The sequence below is a fragment of the Centrocercus urophasianus genome, unplaced genomic scaffold (genome assembly GCF_019232065.1).
Source record: "Centrocercus urophasianus isolate 14NV4802_14NV808 unplaced genomic scaffold, USGS_Curo_1.0 seq_2, whole genome shotgun sequence".
In the NCBI taxonomy this organism is placed as follows: domain Eukaryota; kingdom Metazoa; phylum Chordata; class Aves; order Galliformes; family Phasianidae; genus Centrocercus; species Centrocercus urophasianus.
The window spans coordinates 11,756,569-11,772,960 of record NW_024884755.1 but is presented as its reverse complement, the minus strand read 5'-3'; the positions used below and the strand labels follow the sequence as shown (position 1 = coordinate 11,772,960).

At 36.0% G+C, this 16,392-nt stretch overlaps 1 protein-coding gene and 1 long non-coding RNA gene across 2 annotated transcripts in view; one reads left to right on the top strand and one right to left on the bottom strand.

Annotated features, from left to right (window-relative positions):
- WWOX (WW domain containing oxidoreductase) overlaps positions 1 to 16,392 on the bottom strand; it is a 468,833-nt gene that overhangs the window by 364,579 nt on the left and 87,862 nt on the right. Inside the window, exon 6 of the mRNA XM_042821839.1 lies at positions 4,925 to 5,013. Within this exon, the coding sequence (XP_042677773.1) occupies positions 4,925 to 5,013 (89 nt within the window). The remainder of the gene's footprint in view (positions 1 to 4,924; positions 5,014 to 16,392) is intronic.
- Positions 6,894 to 13,197, top strand: LOC122162016. Its single transcript, XR_006169384.1, has 3 exons — positions 6,894 to 6,953; positions 7,222 to 7,403; positions 11,397 to 13,197. It is a non-coding gene; the product is annotated as an uncharacterized LOC122162016 (long non-coding RNA).

The following is a 16,392-nucleotide window of genomic DNA, read 5'->3' as shown; positions in this document are numbered from 1 at the left end:
AGTGAAAATCTACAGACAGAAGTCCTGCATAACTGTGAGTTGCATAACTGTGAACTGCTGCTTCCAATTCAGAAAACTCTCAGTAGTAGCTATTGGCAAATACTATTTTTTTATTTTTTTTTTTAATTTAAAGTAAACCAAGTTTTCTTGTTTGTTTTTTTTTTTTTTTTTTCAGGAAAATCTCTTTTCCTCCAACACGGAGAACATTAAATTGATGTTTTACTGTTTGGCTGAAGAAAACTTTAATTCAAACCAAGCTGCACTGTGCACCACTAAAAGCTAAGATGCACATAAAATTTAATCTGCAACTTCATCATTTAGTTCTGCTCGCTGTTTTGATCATGTCACAGTTCTTATGCTGAGGATCATGCAAGGAAGCATGATACAATGATTGTAAGTATTGGCCAAAAAAAAAAACAATACCTGCTCTGGACATTTTAGGGCTGAGATATTACCTCTCCTTCACAATTAAACCATGCAGGCTATAGTCGAATGTGTGATGACCAGAATATCAAATAGAAGTTCCTTTAAAAATTCCAAATCCTGCAGTCCATGAACAGTCAAACACTGATTCTGGCTAGATTTAAATGCTATGTTGCATACAAGCACAGGAGGGCAGTCATTTGTCTAATAAAGTGGGATTAATACCAACCATAATTCCTCAAATTGTGCCCAGTCAATGTAGAGAAGATTCAATTCAATGTTTTTAGTTCCAAAAGCCTAATATGAAAGATTGGATTGTCTGCCTCATCCAACTGCACAAAAAGCAGCTAATGCCAAATCCATCCTAGCCCAGAACATTATTATAAACAGATCATTTATTTGATTTTCCTTAACAGAGACATTCAATCAACTGCCTGAGCTGAAAATTAGCAGAGGGGAAAGACCAGAAACAGATAGTAGAAATAACTTGAGAAATTTAGCTCTTGGGTGCATTGAGCCCTTTCTTCCTGCTCTCATCCTAACCCTACCACTATCTTCATCAGAGGTGGAAGTCACCCACTCCTGGTAGAAACAGCCAGTGAGAAATTGACCTAGAAATACGAGCCAGCGTCCTCAAAGAGTCACAAATGACAGTAAAAAATCACAGAAAGATCAGCACTGCATTTCAAAACCTCGAGAGAACCTAAAATTTGTAACCATTACTGTGCCATAACGAATGCTTTCTCTAAACAATTTGTTTTGCAAACTCTTTGGCCCTACCTGGCAGTCAGGTCAGCCTACTATTTCACTCCTAAGTCACATCATGATCAGGTTGTGCTGCAGTCCTGCAGTCCCATGATGAAATAAGAGATAGATCAGCAATATTGCCATATTTTGTCAGAAGACTTTGGGAGATTGAACTGCAATTATTATATTTACCTTGTTCTTCCCACAGAATCTTTTTAACTGAAAGAGAAATTAAAACTGGAAAGCACTGTTCTGGTAAGGTAAGCTTGCATTCAGCTTCAATCACAGAACTGCAAGACCTACGATAGACTTTTATCCCAAAGTTTCATTTGAGACTGCATGGATAAAGAAAAGTCTCAGAAAAAAAGAAGCTGTATCAACTGAAGAGTATAAATAGTGGAAAACAAAAAACTATTTTATAAACAAAAAACTATTTTCTTCCATGAGGCCAAAGGATTTTCTGGAGTATATTTATATGAATACAGCATAATTTACCAGTGTTTATACACTCTAAGCTCAAATTTTATCTGTGGACAAGGCTGCAACACCTAATAAATCCAAAAGGGAATACAAGGTTCCTTTCAAATCTCTTTGAGTTTTCGTGCTTCTAAGATTAATCATCTGATTTTTACTTTTATCTTAGCTCTTACGTACTACTCCAAATTGTATTAAAAGTTCCTTTCCAGAGTAACTCTTTCCTCCCATTTACTACTTATGTTTTTCTCAATGCTTCCTCTCTTGCACTATTCGTTATTTCATGCAGCCAGCCCTTGCTGAGCAGAGGATGATGTTTTTCTCCATTCTTCATGTAGTTTTCAAGATCTCTTTGATTCTCAAACACATTCAAGAAGGCAGCTTTTTCTCCTGGTTTTTACTAGTTCAGCATTTTTTCCTCTAACCCTTGCAATCCTCAATCCATCTAAAAGAAGTTTTGATCTGTTAAGCAGTAGAAGTTTAGGGATACTTTTATCTGAAGTAGTTCCACTTTAGCTTTCTTATTCAGGAAAAGATCTGTGAAACACAGTCCTCCAAGACTCTCTTCCAACAGCTATCAGCCAAGGAAGAACCCATTCCCTGGCTGTGATGCAGCTACGAGTACATCCTTCTATCTGATGACAGGATATAATATCCAGAGCCATAAAATGTTCCAGGAGAGCAGAATCTAAAAAGACAAGCAAATCTATGCTCTGTTTTTAACACTTTCATCTATTAGGTCAGATGTCACCAAGACCAACAGTTTCTATAGAATACCAAAGTGTCCCAGAAAGCAATACCAGACTAGAGAAACTATGCAAACAAGAAAACTGCCTGCACCTAGAAGTGTAAGAAGTTCACTACTGAATAATAAAGGCCTCTTTACACAGTGTGCTGAGAGAAATGAAAATGTAAACATTTACAGAGAAAACCGTTGCGTGTTCATATACAATTTGTCCTTCACACTTTAAAAACCACTGTAGCTTTGCCCAAGAAACCGAGAACTATAAAACTCAGAACTCAAATGATTATATCCTTCAGAAAACAAAAAAACAACTTGCTTTTTCTACTACTTTATTGCTAAAGAATTTGTAGGAGGATTTTGTAAGAAAAACACTATACTTATCCAATATCTCCTATGCCTGTAAACAAGATTTACAGCTGCTATGTAAAACTGTGAGTGTATCACAGTACACCCTCTCACTCAGGTTCATGAAAGCAGAGATACCAAAGCCTTATGAATGTTAAGCTACCAGCTTATGGACTTGCCAAAGCATAAAGTAAAAGATTCATTCAGCTTGACACTGAAGCCTGTAAGGTTTTCTTCAATTGCTCAAAAAGCTACTAATGCAAAGGAATCACTGATCTGACAAAGGCCTCTGGACATGACTGCAAAACAGAGACAAAAGTAGTTAGTGCGCATTAGTGCTGGAAAACACATAGGGCTGGCATTGCAGTAATAAGATGCTACTGCCACATAATTGCTTTTCTGACCATATCTAGATACAGTCATATCACAAAAAAACAGAGCCTGAAAAACCTAGTAGGTCTTCCAGTCCACTCTCCTGTCTGCAGAGATGCTTGCAAGGTAACTCTTGTGTATCCGTATCAGACAGAAAACCCACTGCGACAGGCAGGGCAAGAGTCTGGTTTCCATCCAGTCTCAAAGTTTAAACAAAATATAGCTGGAAATTCATTTTTGCCTAAACCCACATGCTTCTCAATAGTTGCAGGGCCTTTGACTTTTCAATAATGCTTAGAGCAGCTCCACCAGACACACACGCATCTGAGCACAGATTCTAGACAGAAATATCCGAAGGGCAAGACACAGCCTGTTGTCTGTGACTAAAATGCTGCAGAATAAAACGAGAGCAAAACATTAATAACCACGATCGGGGGCAACATAGCTAAACACTGGTAAAACAGTGCACGCTAACAGAAGTCAAACAGGTTTTACTGATTCCGAATCTTTTCATTTTTTAATTTCTACAGCAAAATTGCATTTAAGAACATTCACTTCTAAGGATTTATAACATGCAAACCAAATGATGGTATGACCGTACGATATGATTGGCAATGCACAAACCAAGTTAAGAACTGCATTCAAAGGAAGGGTGGTTTTAACTTTTCATGGTACCATATCCTCTTTTTAAATAAATGTAGCATATTTAAAGCATAAAGAAATTAAAGTAAATTTCTTTCTAATCTTTCTGTTCTAAATTAAAACATGTTATGAAACTGAGTTAGTATTAAAGATTCAATACTGCAAGGCTTTGTCTTTGTATTTCACAAAAATTTGCAGGCATGAAGATGCTATACAGCACAAAAACACTGTTACAAAGTATTTTGGCAGTGAACAAGTTTGTGTTAGAACTTAGTTTTGATGATTCTTTGAATCTAAGGGACCTGTGAGTCCAAAAATGTGGTCTGTGATTTAGCTTTAGTAGTAATTAAAAAGTGAAAAACCATTCCATTTTGTCAAATACATTTTTTTTTAATATATATTTTCAAAACATTCTAAGAAACCATATTCTCTTCAAAAGAGAATTAAGAAATAAGAATTGTATGCATTGTATACATTAAGATGTGCATGCACTATAAAAATATTTGCAGAGAAAAAGAGAAATTAGAATAGCTCACATCATTTGGAAAATCTGGATAAAAGCACAAAGTGCTGAATTTGTTGTAAAGAGGTGGCACTTATAAAAATTGAGATCATTTATTTAAAGATTTACGTTCAAGCTAAAGCAAGCCAACTGTTTGGAATTCATCCTGAATAAACAAACTGCCCTTTTGTTAGGCTCTGTTATTACCACCAGCTTTATTTTATTTATTTATTTATTTATTTTTTTATTTTTTAAATTTGTCATAGGCTATTTCAGATCTGTGAAACTGAGCTGTTTGGCTCAAAGGGCCATTTTTTGAAAATGCTTTAAAAATAAGGATACAGAAGGTTAGACAAGAAAGCAAGACGATGAGTGTGCTAACTATTCATCCACAAACTTTCAAACCACAGCAAAGTTGATAAAACTTCCCTGACCTGTTTTTTATACAGTTAATCTTCGGCCTTTCTCAATAGCTACAGAATTACCGATGCCCTCCTTTAGGCTTAAGATGTGGCCACACATTGAATATTGAGATCTGTGATTATTTTCTAGGATGAAAACAGAGTCTCATTTACGTACTGTAATTTCTGATCAGTCCAGCTGTGGTGTTCTGCCAATTTTGCTCAGCTAATAAATAACAAGAAATTATTAAATGTAATCTTCTGAGTACTTACATATTCTTGGATTTGAATGCTTCAGCAAAGTTCTGCACACTGCGAAGAGAAGCAAGGTCTAAGGTCATCGCTTCTACCTTGGCTTTATGCTGGAACAAGAAAAGATAAAATAAATAAAAGACAAATAACAGCAAGTTTAGTTCACAATATCATATTATAGCAAATGTATCACGAAACAAGACTGAGTCTCTTGTTCAACATTACAACCCCAAAGTGAATACAAATCATCAATAGGAATGGACGAGCACAACATTCAGTGCCAAAAATAGTAATTTTATTGTGGTTCTGCTAAAGACCATATAGTGCACAGCTTTAAGTAATGCAATGAATTGACATAAGGTAGTTTTAAGGTTAACCTGGTACGTTTTTTCTTTCCCTTTAGCTGGTGAAACTTCATGAAATAAAAGGTGCAGTAAGCATTATTCTTAATGCGTGCATTTTAACTAAGTCAATCGAAATACACGTATTTCAAAAAATGCTCCATAAAACCAGCTAAATTCAACCTTGTATATTAACCTACAACAATCTGTTACTCATAGCAGGAGACACATAATTGTAGAAAACAATCTATCCACCTACATAGTTTTTCACTCAGTAAGAGTTTAGCAGGGTAAAATATTTTCTAAACAAATAGCTTACGATCTTAAGGCAACATCAGGAAGAGGACGTACAATCCTACAAAATGACAGGTTAACCTGAAGGTGCTAACCTTAGGCATCAGCCAAACAACAACTAATATTTTCAATTTCAAGATCCCTGTCCTCATTCCTTTTGAAATCTCAGAACAAAAGCAACACCAAGTCTATTTCCACTGCAACCAGTGAAGGGGGAAGCCAGCCCAAGACTGTGGCTCTCAGAAGCCACAATTTTGAAAGAGCTTCCACTTGGCTGCAGTGAGCACCTTGTGTTCATGCACAACACCCAGCCATTGTCTTTAGTTCTTCCACAAATGTTCTACTATAAGACATCCTCTATGAAGCACCATGACATGCAGTTTGCATAGATCCCCTAACGAATGATGCATGTGTGCATTTGTTCTTGCCCTCATTTTTAGGATCAGTGAACGCTTTGGCACCTAAAGGAAGCTGGCAAGGGCCCTGTGTTCCTCTCCAGTCTTCAGTCCAATTTGCTTATCTCAGCCAGCAGAGAAGAAATTAGAGGGACACTTCATGCAATGTCAATGCTATCTATTCCTATATATACAGTCATAGTTTAGACAGAATGTTAGCACTGCTATAAGAGTGAAAAATAATAATATAGAAGAGTGAAAAAAGGATGAGAACAGTGGCCCTATAGAACCAAAGCATTTGAGTGGAGAGGCAGTAGATTTGATAAGAGCATGATGCAATGAGATCTACTCTGGCCACAGAATAACACAACGAGCACTTTAGGAGGAATACAAAAGCAGTGATAGGCCTTCCAGCACAAAACGAAGCCTGGAAGAGCAATCTCATTGTATCCAAAGTTCAAGCAATTCACCTGATCCCTGTGTTTCATTGCATCTGGTGCTTTTTGTTTTTGTTGTTGTTGCTGTTTTTATTTATTTATTTTGCTAGCACCCATTCTGCCTGCTGCAATTACCTTGTAGGTTGGCTTTAAACAGAATGTCACTCAAATTCCTTTTGTCCTACTGCCAGACCTCATAAAACAGCAAAATAAATATAGCCAAATTTTGACAGTTCAGCATTAGGAAGTATCCATCAATGGGAGTACGAAGGTGCTAAATGCAACTTTCCTAAGATTCTTTGCACCCTCACAAGACACATGTCATTAGGGCACCGGGATTCATTTGGCCCCACTGGGTAAATGTTTACTCCCGTTTGAAAAAGAAAGTCAGTGCTGCCCTGTGTTACACAACAGAGCTGCAGAAAAATCTCTTCAACTTTGCAGTCTAAAGCTGTTTACTTAATAGATAAGTAGTGTACAGAGTTGGGTTTATTTTATTTCTGCTTCCCTCAGTTGAAAAATTCTCCTGCCTCTTGCAAAGAGAAAAGGACAAGAATGCTATAAATACAGGGGCATAAGAGGGGTAATAAATTTATTTTTTTTTTAAATCAAGCAGTTCAGTAGATACCACAAGCTGCTAGTTACTATCTTCTTGTTGAGAAATTTAAGAAACTATATAATTTTTTATTATTATTTTTTTAGGGTAAGGATGGCTTCATTAACTTTTCCCATTGAATAGGTAGCAGAAAAATGGCAAAATATTTCTTTTTTCAGCATTCCCCCTGCTTTTGCTTTACAAAAAAAAAGAAAAATAAAAAAAAATGCTAACAGACTGTAGTTCCTTTGAATAGGTGTGCATGAAGCACAGAAGACACTCAGCTGCTCTATTTGCCTCACAGAAGAAAATTGAGCATGTGAAGTCCACAGCACTCTCAGCAGAAAGTGCCTCTGAAGTTTGTGACAGCATGCAGAAGGCCAGGCTGTTTTGAGTATTTTCCCAAAACAACAACTGGGGAAAGACCTGTGGGCTTAGGTAAGTTTCTCAACTTTCCTGCTTCAGATTCTTCCTTGCAAACTCAGATTCAAGCACTTCTCACAGTTCCTCCTAAAGGACAGAAACACTAAGCCTTTAGTTTCAACACACTTTCACTCCTGATTTTTCTACTCGCTTTCATGTTACAATTGAAAAAAATAATATTAAAAGAAATAAAGAAAGCTATGAATAAAGCAAGGTACTTGAAATCCAAATCACTAATAATGTCAGAATAATTCCAATCAGTGACAGGAACGAGGATTTTGGTTGTGGGTTTTTTTTTATTTGTTTGATTGGGGTTTTTGTGTTTGGTTTTTTTTGCTCGTTTCTTTTACAGCTTTATCTTTAATGTTTTCCCTCTTTCTCTGTATGCCTAGGCAGCAGATATCACAGCATTTATTAAAACAAGAAAACATACAATTTTTATTAAAAAAGATAATAAAAAAGAAAAGAGATTTCTAAAAGGCATGAAAACCGTAATTGTAATCCACAGTCAGAACTGATTGCTAATGGTATGCTGCAAATCCTGATCTAATGTGTCATAATTTTATTATGCTGATGTCTCTCACCATTTTACTCCACATATTTTCAGTACCAAATTATGCCTCGTTTTATGTTGTGAAGTCTTAAATGGACTTGTCACTTTCCCAAATACAAAAGACAGTCAAGCTTAGAACTGACATCGTAATATTCAACACACTAAGACAGCAACCTCTAGAATTTTTTAAATTAAGTTGATAAAATACATCAATCCTCCTTCTACTTCTTTCACTTCTATTACACCATCTAAGGGACGATTAAACAACAGAACGGGTGTAGAATAATTTAGGTAGCTCACTTCTAGCTCACAGACCTTTACTACACAGTGCCCATCTACAGCCTGTGCCAAACGAGCTGCTGCCCTTGCAGCAGATTCCCAAGAGAAACACCTTGACAGCACCTAAAGCTACCCTCACACCAGACCCACACCAATTCTGCATATCAGCCAAAAGGAGAACACACACAGCAGAAACGTGGTTGCACTCTTTGAGTGAGAAGGGGCTCTGGGGGGGACTTGCATTCCGTGCAGCCCAAAGAGCGGCTCAAGGCTAACAAGATGTAGGCACCAGCGTCGTGTCTTTGAAGAAGCAGCCAAAGACATATCATTCTCTAGCTCCTAACAAGGCCCCCTCCAACAACACTGGAACGTTTTGAAAAATGCAAAGTAAGAATTTTATCTCGTATTTGATGGTTATATGCTAAGATCTGAAAGCATTTTATCAATATTTCCAGATAAGTTTCATTGCTCTGGATAGAAATAACACCAGAAAACACTGTATTTAGTTTTGTATGCAAGTTGCTCCCCATTGAAGCAAAAATATTAAAAATACTTATGTGCAATTGGCTATATTTTGCACTCACGCTAGAAAAATGCTTATTGAGGCAGAAACTAACAAGAAAGTGAAAACATCCAGAAAGCAAGCAATTTCACTATATGCAATGTACTCACTTTACAGCTTAAAAACTGTTTAAAAATGAACACTGCATGGTAGAGTAGCTTGGCAGTAAACATGATTGTGCATTTGTGTCTTGGTATTGAAGAAGGAGCTCTTTTTCATAGTGAATTTTTCATTCAAATGTAAGTGATGATTTACGTTAAATATAGGTAAAGCATAGCTACATTTTCCTGAAGGATTGCAAGGAAGTGAAGAGCAGTACAATAAGTTGAAGCATAAAAGCTTTCTCTGTCATAATATTTATTATAATGGCATATAAAATAGCTGAAATAAATAATAGATGACTAAAAGTAAATTCACATGATAAAGAATCTTTCAGCAGACACCATTACTTCTGACTGCTCCAGTTTCTTACAGAGTTGAAGAGTCTTAATAAATATGCTGTAGCCCCTGTATCTCATGTAAATACAAGTCATTTGGCGAGGGCCTACTTAAAACGTAACAGAGTGGACACTGGATAATTTACTGCATAATTTTACTCTCAAAAGGTATCATGTACATATCCGTGGCATTTAAAAGCACTGAACTCAAAGCTGAATACATAGAACAACTAAAAATATCTGCCTTCAAGGGACTGAAAATACAAGAAACTGGTTTTAAAAAAAAAAGAGTTTGATAATCTTGATGATTGCCTTGTTCTGCAAATAATTCTTTTATGCAGTGTGAGAAATAAAAAGTCTTCAAGAAAAATATTTATCTTAAAATACATGAAGTAAACAAAGAATCAAAACTTACCATGTGACAAGCAATGCCAAAATAACCCCCCATTTCCCTGCTAAGGGCAAAGTAGAGGATGTTTCAGAAACACGTCTGGCAATTTGACACACAGCTTATGACAGCCAATAGCCAGTGCCATGCAGTATTTATCGAGGAACATTATAGGGAGAAAAGCTTTCACTCAGGATTAGGACTGTAAATATTATTGTCCCTAGTGTATTCAACATTTGGTACTTCATGCAAAACTGTATTTATGTAATGCCTGCTTGATATTGATAATGCTGTGTGCTTTGAATGCTACACAATTCCTTCTCATGGATCTGAATGGGACGAATGAATGTCTTTGCTAGAAGAGTGACCCGAAGATACATACTAGACCGCTTCCTGATCATCTGTGGACCTCTTTTAACATGAAGAATGAATTATTATGATTATTTGCCTTTACCTCACCCCTTCTCCTGAACATTTATGGATGTTTTGGCAGAGAAAAGTTTGTCTTGTTGGCATCTTCTGCAAGTTTTAACAGTAAGAGGCCCCTTCAGAAAGACATGAAGCCATCAAGCTGTGATAGGACTGGACTACAAATGCACGTCTTTCCGCTGAAATGGCAGTTCCCTAACATGATAGCCTAGAACAAACTTCTGAATTGGAGATTTAATTTCAATTTGGTTATAAAAGCAATAAGGAAGTCAGGATCCTCCTAGAGATTGAAAATAAAGGCATCAAATGAACAATTTAAACACCAAAGACGAGAGAGATGGAAGAGTAGTAAGGGAGACCTGATATGAAGGAGTTCAATTTTTGTGAATGCCATACACCAACACAGCATTTGGTCCCCACACAGAAACAAAGTAGTGATATTTTTCCTTCATCCAAACACTTGATTTATCTATAATTTAAGTTTTATGTCCTAAATGCAGCTATATTACAGAACTCCCTAGCTATAATTTGTAATTTGAGTTGGACGTGGAAGTGCTTTCTTAGTTATGCAATAGGCCATTTTAATTCCCCAAAATTTATGAACTGCATGTCTATATAAAGAGAAATGCAAAATACACTCATCTACTTCTTTGTAGCCACACAACTTTTTTCCAGGTTTTAATATTTATTAGTCTTTAGTAATAAATACCTCTACTATGAGCAATGTTTTGTTACTTCACAATCTTTACATTAGCTAACACTTACACCAGCATCTCTGCAAATTTGGCCTTTCATATGTACCAACGACAATTATAAAGGTAGAAAGTGTTAACCTCAAAAAGAAATTCAGATATCTTTATAGAAATAAACTACAACCCTAAATCATGCTTATAAAGTGTAACTGAAGTCAGACTCCGAGGGCCATTTCAAAAATTATTTATTCCTTAACTATACAGAAGAAAAAAAACCATACAGAAATTACTAGACTACAATTTCAGAATGCTTCAATTTGCAGGCTCCAAATGTCCCTGATTTTTCTTGGATACGCGTGGTTCCATTGCACGCAGCATGCATCTGCTTCAGTAACAAGAAAGTACATGCATTAAAAAAAAATCTACCATGGGTTTTGGCAGTAGGGATTTGTCTAGCTCTTAATGTACACAAACTGTTGGTATTTCCTTGGAAGCCTACTTTTAGCTGGATTTTTTTCTTTCCCTGGATATAGATCATTTCTTTCCATCTCCAAACCCCATTCCTGTAAAGCTCATTTAAATTCATCTTGGGGAATCTCAAGTAATCTTGGCAATATATTACATGTGTATGGTTTACTGTTCTAATAAACATATATTCTTGTTTACAGAATAACAGAGGGAGCCTGGGAACGTGAAACAGGATCTGGACTGTGGAGAACCTCCTATTCAAATGCTTTCAATTCTTTTCATTCTGAAAGATCTGAAGTGATAGCAGAACACACTGTCAAAAAGAGCAACAAGGCAAACAGCATTGGGATAATTTAGAAGCCACAGACTGTTTTCCTCTAAAAGAGTGCTCAGATTGAGGTTGCTGTTGCTGTTAATCATCCACAGCATTAAAGACGTGCTATCTTATATGTACAGCTGCACGTACAGGGTTGTATAAAACTTACAACAGGATTTCTCATTTAGGTTTTGCACACACAGAAGACGTTAGCGTCCTTACTACAGATGCCAAGCAAGTCGAGAAAAGCGTGATGGTCAAAAGGGCAACAATGTTTAAGTAAATACGAAATGAACCCTTTTCCCCTGTTCTCTCATGATCCATAATCATAAGCTACGTTCTTGCCGGAAAGTGCAGACATGCACTGCGCAGTGCATTAATCCTTCAAACACTAACAGATGCCGGCAGGGATTTAGGCTGGAATGTATTTACAAAGTGACAAATTATGTTCCGTATTATACAGAGAGAGAAAGAGCACCCACAAATAGGCTGATAAATGTCAGCTGTAGTCACGACAAACGGTTTATTTTTATTATACTGTAACCACAAATGTTTTTTGCAGGGAGGCCCAAAGATTTATTTGTTGCAGGAAAAAACAAGATTATATATGACACAAAGTAATAACTGTGAGATCACTGATGTTCTGGGCAGCTTGCCCTCCTGGAAGCTATGTTCAGATTGAAAATTGTTCCTTAAAAATGGTATGTTACATGACACAAAGTAAATAGTTCATAAATCTGTACTGCAACAACAATAACTAACAATTAAAGACTAAGGCTGTGGCTTATATAAGCTAGAAGGAAAGTTTAGTATTTCTTTTAGTGGAACGCTGAAAACGAAGCAACAACTTTAAAATAAATCTGAAGAAATTGCTTCAGATTAAGAGCAAAGTGCGATAATTGCGAGATGGAAGCAACTTATTTTAAACACGGGCACGGGGCTCTCTAGGAACAGTCAGTGCGGCACAATTAATTGGCAGGATGGTGACGTCTGCAGGCTTACAAACGCACTGCAGCTGTTAGGAAGTACCTCAAATCCTGCCTATGGACTCAGGGTACAGTTCAAACACACACAAGCACACACACTTAATACTGGAAAAGTACAAATACAGGTATTCTTAAAAGTCATTACTACTTTAATACCAATTCCAAGGTGCTTCAACATCAGTAGAAAGACAAACATGGAAATGGAAAAGAAAAAAAAAAAACTTTTTAATCTGCAGTTCATGGCATATAATCTCCTAGCTCTGAACAAGATAATATAGACATCTTACAGGACTCTATCCTCAAAGAAATAAATGCAGATAAAAATTCCTCCTTCTGCTTCCACAACTGTTCACATCTCCTGGCTAAGAGACAGACACAAAATGAAACCATCCCAGGTCACACTGCTATCTACGTAATTTTAGAAAGTGAAATAAAAGGACTGAATCGCATTAGTAATGATTTCTTGTACAAATAAGGGTTGGCAGGATCAGGTTCTCAATACAAACTCAATATTCACAATATAGACTTTGATGAAATATATGAAGTGTTTCTGAATGCACAAGAAAATATCAAGCATATTTGAACAGTACTGGAATACGGAAAAGCAGCATTATGCCACTTGGTTTCTGATGACACACAAGGGAAGTTGCTGGGTTTTTAAATACCTTCTTTCTAAAGAAATAAAGATTATACGACAGAGAAAACGTGAACAAATGGACTGGAATTAAAATTCATTGAAAATGTGGCCCATCTCAGGGATTGTGTCATTCTGCTTGTGATTAACAATGTAAAGCCTTCATTAAAACCCCAGGGATACCTAAAAATCAGAGCTCAGAGTCCAGGCCACGTATTTTACAGATGCATCCAGCACAGACAGAAGGGGTCATGAGCCCAGGTCACATAGTTCTACTAACTAAGAAAGTCAAAAAGAGCTTTGGCATCAATGTGGATGAAATCCAAAATAGAGCCTCATTTTTAAGTGCTGCAAACGTGAGCAGCTGAAATTTTCTTCTACAAAGTATGTCTTTTTAAATAAAGTTTTGATCTATAGATAACAAAAGGACACATTCAGCAATATGGTGGGACAGTCTAAAGCTAGCATTACACTTTTCGTATATAATTTCCTACATACAAATTGCCAGTGCATCAGATAGTTACACGGATGAAGACTGTACCTTAGAATTACACTGTTACATGATTTGTATACCCAAAAGAAGGAATTGCTGCCACTGCAGCAAGTAAAGCAGCAAGAAAAGCAAAGTAAAACACTAATATTAACCGAAAATATCTACCTGAAGAATAAGCAAACAAAATTGATATGAATGTTTCATAGCTCAGAGGGAGGGAGGAAGAAGCAAGGTATAAAGAAAATACTTCTTATTGCCATTCCCTGTAAGAAAAGAAGCAAAATTGAAACACAAAGAAGTGAAGATAAGCAGCATGATAAGCCTGTGAGTAGTGCTCTCCTGCTGGACGTAAAGACTTTTAGACCCTTTCTACAATTTAGCTGCCCTTAGTCACTCAGTTGCTGAATTAATCCCAATTTCATAGATATTGTCAGATATAATTAAATAATTTGAATATATTCTAATTCACTAGCTTTTTCAGCTAATAGCTTAGGCTTTTCCCAAATTTCAAGGTAAATACTGGCTGTACCTACCTGAACACCTGAAAAAATAGCAGCTACTGTATATCTTACCCATATGCCACATGCAAAAATGTAAAACATATTAAAAAAAAAAAATCAAAACGAAAATTTCCAAGCAGATGTTTATAAACAGAAGGTAACGGATAAAAACCCAAACACAATGCTGCATTATGTTACATGATTCACTGATGAACCCATTGGAACTACAGCAAAAAGCCCTTCTGGAAAACTTCCAGAAATTAAAAGGTGCAAACAAGCTGCCTAATACCCTTGCGTAGACTGAATTCTTATGAAGAAAATAAAGTTTATTGTCTGGAAACAGAGAAAGCATGAGGAAAGCAGTAAAGCAATGGAGGTGAACAATTAGACAGATGTTCACTTAAGGAAATAAACAGAACAGAAGAAGCCATCACTGAAGAATTTTACGAGAGTACTGACAACTCTGCACCTCATCAAGGGCACTGGTAAAGTTAAAGCCACTGAAGACATTTCTGCTCAACTCCAGGATAACTGCTGACCTTGCAGAAGTCTGCATTTAGCAAATGTGGCTCAGGAAAATAACATTACACTTTTCATTTTATTATTTTCCCAAACACCATCCATACACTGTACTGTATATTTCAAGGAAGTTAACTGCACTTCCTGATATGATAATATAATACACTCATCATTTGTCCTAACTATGTCTGTGCATCAGGAAAAGTCTACATTAAAAAAGATATTGTCATTTAAGGAAAATTCAATACTGCCAGTTACATCTCATCTTCATATACACGAATGGATGGAATGGTTTTTGGTTAATACAATTAAATGTTATGTTTCCAAGAGTCTGCGTAGTATGCAATATGCTAAGTCGAACACACATAGTACTGTGACATTTAACCAAAACATTAAGGGGAAAAAAACCAAACAATATCATGTTGATAATCTGTCCAAATAAAACAGAGAGACACAGATGCAGGCAAAACCAAGAAAAAGGAATTAACAATAAGAATGAGGATTTTTACTCTTTTTTTTTTTTTTTTTTTTTTGCAAGGATTTTCTGTGCTGGTGCAGGCTGAGGTACTGATATCATTTGTTTCAAACAAACATTTCTATTGTTTAAAATATCATTTCAAGACCCTGATTTATGATAATACTTCCACTGTGGCTTTTCAGGAAAAAAAAAAAAAAATCCTCCAAATATCAAGTGCATTCCTGATTTCTTCATTCCTTTTATCAACTCACATACTTTTAAAAACTACTCTTGAAGTACTACGCAAATGTAGCTCATTATCATTAACATGACTCTCATCATTTTCCTGGTTACTGTGGACTACTTCCTATTACACACAATAGAGCTATTATCAAGTCCTATTACAACAAAACATTACATTGGTTTTGAACTGTAAATATAAATATGACATCACCTTAGCCACACAGTGCAGGATACACAGATATCAGCTGTGAACTATCCAGTTATCCAATTGTCAGACTTTTCACCAGCTTTAAAGCCTGGACAAGTCTAACCTGCTCTTTAGTATTGTTGGCATAACCTATTTTGGCATCAGGTAGTAGAGATGGAGATGAAGTGGAGAGGAAGTATCAATTAAAGGCTATGTAGTAATTTATAATCTATTACTCACATACACAAGAAAAAAATCCAATAAAGTAGATTATTAGAAAATATTTGTTTGTTTTTTAAACAGCCCCAGACTGTCTTTTTGACTGTCATCAGCCAGCAGTTCTGCTTATCAAAAGGAGTAGGTCTTTTCTTTACAAACATTTCTGTGCAATTTGCAGTACAATTAGCAGTTTGCCCAGGTCTGCAGGGGTCACCCTGCATATTCCCTACACGCTCATGTTTCAAAGTTCTCAGTAACTCCAGAGAAATGAAGAAAATTTCATCATTCACATTTTAAATAATATAAAAGATGTAGAAAGTGATTGATTTAACTGTAGAATTGAAATTAGTTATGGAATGGAATTTTTTTTAACGTACCGTAAGGTCAAGTAATAGTAAATAATTAATGAATTATGAAACAAATTTTCTATAAGACAACACAAATTATATTCAAGGAGATCTAAAAGTGTAGTTACACCAAAAATCCATACAATATACCACAAAATGAAGAAAATACACGATACTGAGAAATAAAGGAGTTTTTTGCTATTATATTGGAATAACCATCACTCTGATGAAATGTAAATAATGTATTTCCATACATACACATAATTTCCAAAAGTTTTAAATGCCATAGACTACA